General features: G+C 43.3%; 1 protein-coding gene across 2 annotated transcripts in view; it reads left to right on the top strand.

The window, feature by feature from the left end:
• The first annotated feature begins 881 nt into the window (after positions 1–881).
• The window catches only part of LOC136573243 (cytochrome P450 2G1-like), a 105378-nt gene continuing 95289 nt past the window's right edge, over positions 882–10970 (top strand). For both annotated transcript variants that reach the window (XM_066574541.1, XM_066574542.1), the window contains exon 1: positions 882–1092. In XM_066574541.1, the coding sequence (XP_066430638.1) occupies positions 913–1092 (180 nt within the window). In that variant the 5' untranslated portion in view covers positions 882–912. The remainder of the gene's footprint in view (positions 1093–10970) is intronic.

The raw sequence follows: 10970 nt of genomic DNA on the forward strand, positions 1-10970 counted from the left end.
GTCACGCGATTTGCGGATGCGCATCCGTTATGCGATCCGCAAATTGCGGGAAAATGCCCGTGTGACCGAGGCCTAATGCTGTAAAAAATGGCAGAACTGGTGTGTTTTCTCTTCATGCTCTCAAAAAAAAATTATAAAAGTTTTACCATATAGTATATGTATGCAAAAATGGTACCAATACAAACGACAGGTCGCCACACAAAAACAAGCCATGTCGGCGTAAAAATAAAAAAGTTATGGTTTTTGAAAAGTGGAGATGAAAACCCTGAAATAATCGTTGCGTCCTTATGCTCAAAATAGGCCATGTTGTTAAGGGGTTAAAGTTGTGTGTCTTTATTTCAAAACCACAAGATTAAATTCTGCAACGGAAACATTTTCTGCTGCAGAATTAAGGACGTTTGCAGAATTGTTGTTGCAAATATTTAATATACAGGAGATGTAATTCTGCAATAAAAGTCTGTGGAAAAAATGCAAGAAATTCCATAAGACATTCTGCAGAACGCATTCCACAGTTAAAAACACAATACATCTGCAGTAATTGACAAAATCCATATCTGTGTTGCGTTCTGTGGACAATTCCGTCCTGAGTGAAATACATGGTAAATAACACAGAAATTAATTGACTTTATACGGAATTGAAAATGGCTGAAAACCTGCCTGCAATTCCAGATCAAAATCCTCAGTTAGACTTGCGAATTGTGGTGTGGAATTCCGCAGCTGCGGATTTGGTTGCGTACTGCGGCGTAATTTTGTCCCTTGTGAAAAGTCGTCAAGGGAATTATTCTACATTAAATATTGTAAAATGAGCTGCAATCCAGTATTATTAGTATCTGGCACAAAACCAGAAGCGTCTGCTATAAATATTGTGAGACAGTGGTGGTGAAACCATTGTTAGCAGCAGCAGCCTACAGCATGGAAATCACAGCGTTAGCAACTCTGATCCTTGTCCTGTTATTATCCTGCAATTTTATCTACTCAACATGGAATAAAATGTACAGATGGAGGAATTTACCACCAGGACCCACCCCGCTCCCGATTATTGGAAGCTTGTTGCACGTAAAGCGCGGAGAGCTGGTCAATTCTTTAAACCAGGTCTGTACTTCACTATCCTGTATGATCTTAGTATATAAACCTATGTAGATGTATACTAAACTTCACTATCCTGTATTGTCTTAGTATATAAAACTATGTAGATATACACTGTACTTCACTATCCTGTATTGTCTTAGTATATAAACCTATGTAGATGTATACTAAACTTCACTATCCTGTATTGTCTTAGTATATAAAACTATGTAGATGTTTACTGTGCTTCACTATCCTGTATTGTCTTAGTATATAAAACTCTGTAGATGTATACTGTGCTTCACTATCCTGTATGGTCTTAGTATATAAAACTCTGTAGATGTTTACTAAACTTCACTATCCTGTATTGTCTTAGTATATAAAACTCTGTAGATATACACTGTGCTTCACTATCCTGTATGATCTTAGTATATAAAACTATGTAGATGTATACTAAACTTCACTATCCTGTATTGTCTTAGTATATAAAACTCTGTGGATGTATACTGTGCTTCACTATCCTGTATTGTCTTAGTATATAAAACTTTGTAGATATACACTGTACTTCACTATCCTGTATGGTCTTAGTATATAAAACTCTGTAGATGTATACTAAACTTCACTATCCTGTATTGTCTTAGTATATAAAACTATGTAGATGTATACTAAACTTCACTATCCTGTATTGTCTTAGTATATAAAACTATGTAGATGTATACTAAACGTCACTATCCTGTATTGTCTTAGTATATAAAACTTTGTAGATGTATACTGTGCTTCACTATCCTGTATTGTCTTAGTATATAAAACTCTGTAGATGTATACTGTGCTTCACTATCCTGTATTGTCTTAGTATATAAAACTCTGTAGATGTATACTAAACTTCACTATCCTGTATTGTCTTAGTAGATAAAACTCTGTAGATGTTTACTAAACTTCACTATCCTGTATTGTCTTAGTATATAAAACTTTGTAGATATACACTGTACTTCACTTTTTTGTATTGTCTTAGTATATAAAACTACAAGCCCGGGTACCCGATACAGAACACTTGCAATACGAAACGTGACATTTTAAGTAAGATGATATCAGCACGTACACATAAATACGTCGGGGAACACTTATGCTGATTAATGCTATGTTAATGTATTAACATAAGATAGACAAATTCAATGATCTTCGCATTTAACATTTTTATTATATAACTTTTACTGCAATGCCTTTTGATACACAAGGTTTCTGTTTTTTTCATCAGGAGTGTAAACAAAAAGATTTTTTCCATTCCCAACTTTTGAAAATGCCACGTAGTAGTTTGCTGTGGTGCTGCAGCTACTCGAGCGGCTGCTACTTTAGGTGCGCCTGTTGTCCTTCTGCCCAAACAGGTCCTTCGCTTGCTTGGCATCTTATATTTAAAACACAAAATCTGTTTGCTTGTGTTGTATACAAATCCCCAGTTTGGTCCAATTTGAGTAAAATTTGACATTTTTTGTTGCCAATAGCAACCAATCATAGCTCAGCTTTCATTTGTTATTCTGCCGAGGTAAAATGAAAGCTGCACCATCATTGGTTGCTATATATTATACTGCTGAGGTAAAATAAAACCTGCGCTGTGACTGGTTGCTATGGGCAACAGTTTTCAATTCTCAGTGCTGAGATAAAATGAAAGCTGCTCTGTGATTGGTTGATATGAGCAACAGTATTTAATTCTCTTAGTGCTGAGGTAAAATGAAAGCTGCTCTGTGATTGGTTGCTATGGGCACCAAAAACTGTTTTTTACTGTTTCTTGATTTACTGTTAGACAGTTTTGATAAATTAGGGCCGGTGTTCATAAGTTTGCTATATGTATTCCTGCTTGGGGACATATAATTTTTGCAAACTGTTATCCACATGGACATCCAAGGAGGAATTAGGAAGGAAAAAATGGGCAAATGATTGGTGGCGCCAGCAGGGTTGGACTAGGGCTGAAAAGCAGTCCTAAAACACCAAAGCTTAGTCTGACTCTTCTAGTAGGAATTACTGGTTGGAAATAACCAGGAATACTAAATAGAGTACCTAGAATCCATTGCTGAAAGCACATTTGGTGGTTGCTGCATTAAAATTTAAGCAAGGGCAAAAAAATGCAAATAAGGTTGCCAAGACAACAACATTTCAAAATTTCATTTTAGCCTATTAACTTTGTCGGGTCGAGATTATACTATGTGCAAAATTTCTCGTCAATCGGTCGTACAGTTTGTGCGGGGTGCTCCAACAAACATTGACAAATATATAGAAGTTGTAGATGTGTACTGTACTGCACTTTTCTGTATTGTCTTAGGCCCAATGTCCACAGATGGATTATCGCTGCGGAATTCGAGGCCAGATGCCCTCCGCGAATTTGCAACAATGTCCGTCCATAGACATGCTATATTAAGAGATTTTCCTCTGCCAACGAGCGAAAATCAACTGCGATTTTCCACTCATGTGGGAGAATCGCAGGGTATTATTGTATCTTGACGCCACTAGGAAGTCCTGGTGGAGACAAGATTGACAGGGGTGTGATGCCCCCTATATGAGACTGGCTGCACAGGTGGCTCGGCTGCAGGTCCTGGCAGCCCACTAAGGTAATCCTGCTGCTGCAGTCCTTTACATCCACGGCGGCCGCTCCAGCCACGCATTGTTCCAGCAGAAATGGGCTGCACCTCCATTCCTTAATGGCTCCTGCTCCACTTGTGCATTGCCCTAGGTGAAAGGCCCTCCCCCTCCGGCGGCCCAGAATGCGGCACCCTCTCTGTGTTGAAGCGCAGAGCGGGGTCGGCATGAGGGAGGCCATACTGCCGGGAAGTGCAGCACAAGGCGCCCCCCATGTGTGTTTACATTGCGGTCTGCAGTAGGGAGGACACAGTGCCGGGGGGAAAGTCACTCACACATGGTGGCCGCACACAGCAGGACAACAGCAGGGAGGCGGCAGCAGCGCGGGCCAGTCCCTTACATGCATCCCCCCGCACCGTGCATTAGAACAGCAGGGAAGCAACAGTGGCAGGGGACTCTGAGTTATAGGCAACAGCTGCAGACAGCAGGAGGAGGACAGCAGGGAGGGCACAGCGCCGGGGGGGGGGGGGGGACACGACAGACGGTTATCTGCGGTAACTGCGCTGGAGTAGAGCAGGGAGAACGGCTCACTCACATGGAGGCAGAAATGGAGGTTAGCACCATCTAGGACCTTCAGCTATTGAATCAATCGGGAGCTAGGTGTGTGACAGGGGTGTTCTTCCATGGAAGCCCTGTCAAACCCCAGCTTCCAATGGCATCAAGATACAATAATACCGAATCGCCGAATGTTCTATCTTATGCGGAAAGTCGCACGGACGGCTTCCATTGCAGTCAGTGGAAGCCTTCTGTCCCACAATACTTCTGCAGTGAGCACTGCCAAAGTATAACGGGAATCCACGTCATAGCCCAGCGCCGGCGTGACATGTGCTGCACTGCGCATGTGCGCCGGCTCGCCAGCCGAGGCACTCGTGGTGGAACCGGAGACGTGAGTATAGGGTCTCAGCGGGACACCGTGTCTGATTCTGCTGCGATATTTTGTAGTCAGAATCCGACCTGGCCGTGGGCATGAAGCCTTAGTATGTAAAACTACGTAGATGTGTACTGTACTTGACTTTTTAGTATTGTCTTAGTATGTAAAGCTACAAACATGTATACTGTAACCTACTCATAGGGTTAATGTGTGCAGATGCATGCTAAAATAATATCTCTCAACTCCTATGGTGTTGAGTCTTGCTGAACAATGAAAGAGACAAAGCCTATTAAATATGAATTATCCTGTAATGTTACCTAGTAATGCTATGAGCTCCTTAGTGCTCAGTAGTATCTGCTGCTAGCAACAGATCGGGAGAGATATGCAGGGGACAACTAATATTTTGGGATGCTAGAATAAATATATCTGCATTATGTAAGGCCTTTTTTAAAATTATGGTCTACTCATATTGTTTTTGCAGGTAGTTATAGGTTGGAAGGATTTCCTGACTCATACTTCTGATAGATGCGACTGTAAAACCATACATGTTAAAAAAAAATGTATAGTATATTCGGCATCGTTGAAAAAACGTATACTGGTGTACACTAGCCAGCCAGAAGCCAAAGGGACATATTTTGGCTTCCATTGGGTGAAGAGCATCCTATGGATACATTTGATGTGTCGGAAGTATTCTCAGTGCATACAGCAAACAGGCACTGCAAACCTCATGTGAAGTCAGCCTGATGAACTATGAAGGAGTCAGCAGACAGTTAAAGAATGTGTACTTTGGCACTCTTATTATGCCAGCACCGAGAAGTAGTGAACAAAAATTTTAACCGCTACCAGTTACAGCCATTTTTTGTCATAACATTTAAGTTTCTCCAGTGACATAGCCATGATTTTTTATAGGTCAACTTGTAAGTCTTTAGTGGTACAATTTAATGTACCAAATAATGTACTGGAGAACATTTTAAAAATTCTAAGTTGGGTGGAATGGAAAAAAAGGTAATTCCATTATTCTTTTTTTTGGAGGGGTGGTGGTGGTGGGGGTACTTTATGGCATTCAAGATGCAGTAAAAGTCACATCATGTTTATTCTGTGGGTCAGTACAATTACGGGAATAACAAAAGTATATTTTCTTATGTTTTATTACTTACGTTTTTGCGGATGGTCTGGTGTCAGGGTTTGTGTTTTTGCCAGTTAGGCTGTAATTTCTATATGTACCATATTGGGGTACATTTTCCTTTTTTCTTGGATATGTAGTTACCAAAAAAGTGCAATTATGGAGTTTTATATTTAGTTTTCTAATGGCATTTACCGTGTGGGTTAAATTTTTGCAATATTTTAGTAGATTCGATTTTTAGGCACGTGGTGATACCACATACTGTATATAAAAGAAGGTACCTCTCAGTACCTCACAATATATATATTGTGAGGTACTGAGAGGTGTAGTGGTGGGTGGTCGCTACGTAGCCCCTCAGTTCCGGTATTATGCATAAGGGGACTGGAGGAAGGTCACGTCCCGCTATTGGAGATGTAGGAAACCAAGAGTGTAATGTGGTCTCCAGCAAGTAGTTGCTGGAGATCTGTTCTTTAAAAACATCCGGGCCTGGTTTTTTTGGAATGGATGGCAGGTTGGTAGTGGGGCTGTTCATTCCACCTCCTCCACTCCAGGGTGTGGGCGAGGCCAATCAGCTCAGGTGCTGAGGCTGAGCCAGACTAAGGGTGCACATAAATAGCATGGACACAGAGGGAGCTAAGATGGCTGCTGGACCCTGGCAGCCTGTGTGACCCGCTTGGAGATAGAAGCCCTGCTGTGCGCTGCACCTGCAGAGTGTGACCTGATCAGGCCTGGATGGTCTGATAGCTGTATGTTGGATGATAATTTTGTTTGCCTGAAGCTAAGGCTGGACTTTTGTTTTACTGTTATAAAAATAAACGTAGGTGAAGCCTGCTTTTGGACTGCATCTGCTGGTGTTCCGTCCCTGAATATCGCAAAACTCGCACACTACCGAGCTATTTCCCTACATATGGTGTTTCAGATGCGGGCAACGTGTAGACACCGGCGACCAACACTGCATGTCCTGGATAAAAGCTGCTAGTGCCCTATCTAAAAAGACTGCTGCCATGGAGGACCTGGTGCGACAGATGATGCAGGCCAATCTACAACAACAGGAAACCAATCGCCTCCTATTGGAGCAAATGGCAACCCTGCGAGAGGCAGTGGTGATACAGTGGCCTGCGGTCACAGCAAGTCAGAGCACCCCCCACAAAGGGGCCCAGGGAGGGCCACTATCCGCAAGGGCCTCGGTGCAAGCTGCGCTGCAGAAAATAACTGCCGCCGCCAACATGGAAGCCTACCTTTACGTCTTTGAAAGGGGTGCGGAACGTGAAAGGCTGCCCTCGGATCAGTGGGCAGATGTCGTGGCCCCTTTTTTGTTGGGGGAGGCCCAAAAGGCCTATTTCGATTTGAGTGAAATGGACTCCAGTAATTATGCCAAACTGAGGGCTGAAATCCTGGCACGTCTGGGAGTCACCATACAGGTGCGTGCAGGCCGGGTACATGCCTGGAGGTACTCAGAGAGCCTACCGCCGGGGTCCCAGATGCATGATTTGTTCCACCTTGTCTCCAAGTGGCTTCAGCCAGAGGACTGCACTCCTACGCAGATGGTGGAGTGGGTCGTCTTGGATGCCTTCCACCGTTCCTTGCCTCCTGCGGTACAGTGTTTGGTGGGACAAGCCGGGCCGACTGACGCCAACCACCTTGTGAGCCTGCAATGAAGATGCAGTATTTAATCAAGCGTCTTTATTCCTCTGTGCAACGTTTCGATCTGATGACAGATCTTTGTCAAGCATGACTAGATTTAACAAGAGCATGGAACAAGGCTAGGTTCAGCAGGGGAGCTTGTCTTGGGGAGAGACATTGTTCATAGTACTGGGTTTGAATCCCAACAGTTGCCCCCTCCTTCCAAGATGGCCTCCGAATGTCCCATAGGCTGGTTTCCCTAGATACCTGACATGGCATTCTCTTTTCAGCCTAGGCCCCTAGGAATTCTCCTCTGGCCCATATCCCTGCTACTACAGTCTTCCCTCGTGCTTTTGGAAGTCCAGGATCTTTTCCACCAGAAATTAATTTTGTACCTGTACTTTTACAGGCAGGGGAGGTGGTTGCTGTCTTCCAGCAAAGGTATTTTCCTGAAAAGGCTTCAGTAGAGACACATGGAAGACACAATGGACTCTGAGGCTTTCCGGGAGCTCCAAATGATCCTTGCGGAAATTCAGAAAGGTCCAATGAACCTTTGTCCGAATTTGGGAGAAGGTACTGTAAATTTTGGGTGAATAACCACACCTTGTCACCCACTTGTGTGGTAGGGGCTGCTTGGCGATGTCTGTCTTACCACTTCTTGTAAGCATTTTGGGCTTCCTGTAAGGCTTCCTTCAATTTTACTTGTGTTTCGGACAACTCCATCAGTCTGTGATTGATCGTCGGGACAGGACTGGTAATTAGAAGGCCAGGAATAAAGACGGAATGAGTACCGTAATTGTCCTAGAATGGGCTCTGGGCAGTTGAGCTGTGTCTGGCATTATTCTAGGTGCACTACGCTGTTGATAGATATAATCCACCCAGTTGTCTTGGAGATGAGAAATGAAGCAGCGCAGATACTGCTCTAGGGTCTGGTTCATCCTCTCGGTCTGGTCATTAGACTGGGGATGAAAGGCAGAAGACACATTTCTGGTGGTTCCCACGGCTGTACAAAAGTGTTTCCAGAATTTTAATGTGAACTGAACCCCTCTGTCAGAGACCACATCATCAGGAATTTCATGAAGTCAGAAAACTTCCCGGATTATCAACTCTTTAGTGTGCTTGGTGCTGGGAATTGTTTTGATGGGGATGAAGTGAGCCATCTTCACAAGTCGGTCCACAACAACAAGAATGGTACTCATCCCTTTTGAGGGAGACAGATCTACAATGAAGCCCCAAGGTCTGGATGGAGCTGGAAGCGGCTGTAGAAAACCCAGAGGGTGAGCTCATGGTGTCTTCTTCTGAGCACATACTTTGCAAGAGTTGACATACCTTAATGCATTACTCCTGTAGTCAGGCCACCAGAAGGAACAAAGCAAGAGTTCTAAAGTCTTTGTCACCCCAAGGTGATTTGCAAGCTTGGAATCATGGATTAGTTTAAGGACTTTGAGTCAACTGGACTCGGGAATATAGAGTTGGTCTTTTCGCATCCACAGTCCATTCTCAAAAACAAGCTCCATATCTTTAGAGGGATGACTCAGGAAAAGGGTTATTTTTGTATTGTTTTTTAAATTTTGCTAGTAGGGTTTCTGAGTGCGCAATGCCCCAAAAAATTTATTGAGGACAGAATAGTGCAGTTCGTGTTTGATCTCCCTTCAGGCTCTGAAAAAATCCTGGACAAGGCATTTGCCTTGCTATTTCTGGAACCGAGTCAGTAGGAAATGACAAAGTTGAACCTGGAGAAAAACAGTGCCCAACCTTCTTGTCCTGCCGATAACCTCTTGGCTGTATGGAGAAAGTTTTTATGGTCAGTAAGGACTGTTACTGGGTGATGGACTTCTTCCAAGAGGTGTCTCCATTCGATCGAAGTGACCTTAATGGCCAGAAGTTCCTTGTTTCCAACATCATAGTTCTTCTCTGTGGGTGACAAGGTATACAACAGAAATGCACAAGGATGTAGTTGCATCATATCTGCGGCTTATTGTGACAAGATAGCTGCAACAGCAGAGTCAGAAGCATCTACTTCAATGATAAAGGGCAATTCTGGGTTTGGGTGCAACAGCACTGGTGCAGAAGTGAAAAAAGCCTTCAGTTTCTCTAAAGCAACCTATGTCTCTGGGAACCAAGAAAATACTTCCGCTTTCTTCGTGAGGAACATGATTGGAGAGATGACCTTTTGAGAAGCTCTTAATAAATTTTCTGTAAAAATTTTAAAATCTGATAAAGCGCTGTACCTCCTTTACATTTCTTGGAGTGGGCCAATCAGTGATAGCTTTAATCTTGCAGGGGTCCATACTCAGGACATCTGGAGAGATAATGTATCCCAGGAATTGCATCCAGGTTTGTTCAAACTTGCTCCTCTATAGTTTGATGTAGAGTTGATTTTCTTGGAGTCGTTCCAGGACCACCCAGACATGCCTGTGGTTTTCCTCCAAATTTTCAGAGAAGATAACGTTGTCATTGAGATATGCCAGCATGAATTGGTCCAATAGATCTCGAAATACATTGTTGATGAATCAAGGGGACGGTCTCCATAGTAACAGGGATGGGCTTAGGTCTGCTTGTAATGTTCATTTGTCAAGAGCAAACCTTAAGTCCATGAAGTTTCCTCCTGCTCCTGAATCCAACAACACTGAGCACTGTATCCTGCATACAAATGGTGGTGAGCAACATATAACACGGTATAACCACCAGGGTGAGGATACTACTATCCCAAAAGCTCTGCTCGCCACAAGCAACAGGGTTTGGACCAAACAACCCAGAAATAGTACTCCAAATAAGCAAAGATATGGCAGCAGATAAAATGCAAATAAAAAAAATAAACTTTATTCCTCCATAGTTTCCTTAGATTTGTACGAAGGGATAAAGTTTATTTTTTATTTGCATCTCACCTGCTACCATATCTTTGCTTATTTTTAGCACTGTATCCTCTGACTTCCCATTAAGATCTCTATGGGGAGGACAACATGGGGGAGCAGAAAAAGGGTTTTCACTCCGTCTTGAATTACAGCTGCAAATGCTTGTTTGGCTGCATCCCCTTGTTTCGTGAAGTCTGGCTTTGTCATGGTCTTGACATTGGTTAGAGCAACAGTCCTCTGGAACTTATTTGGGCAATTTAAGGCATAATGTCGTGGGCTCACACAATAATGGCACAGGTTTTCAGCACAGCGCCTCTCTTTTTCAGTGATGGAAAGGGGCTTACGAATGACATCCACCTTCGTCAGTTCTGGTGTGGCTTCTGTCCTTGGCTAGGGACTCATCATGGATTGACTGAAGGAGTACATAGGGTTGTTGCCCAAACCCCACAGTTTCTCCTTTCACCACTCGAAAAAAGCCTTTGGTCTGTTTGGATGCATAGCTGAATTAAATCTTCAGGTCACTAGAGGTCTCCACTCTGGCAAGCTCATTCTTTACACACTCAGATTATCTCCATCAAAATTGTCTTAGTTGTGCAGTTTGGTTCCATGTGATATCAGTCACCCAGCGACAAAATTCTGCCATGGATTCCGCAATGGAGCGTCACCCTTGTCATAGGTTATGTAACCTACCTTCGGCTGTGGCACAGTGATTTGGATCATAAAGATTTGATCCATAATGGTCAGGAAGACAGTGAGGCTATTGAGGAGATGACTGCTGGTCTCTACATAAGGTGAGGAGTAAGGA

Source organism: Eleutherodactylus coqui, chromosome 7 (genome assembly GCF_035609145.1).
Source record: "Eleutherodactylus coqui strain aEleCoq1 chromosome 7, aEleCoq1.hap1, whole genome shotgun sequence".
NCBI lineage: Eukaryota > Metazoa > Chordata > Amphibia > Anura > Eleutherodactylidae > Eleutherodactylus > Eleutherodactylus coqui.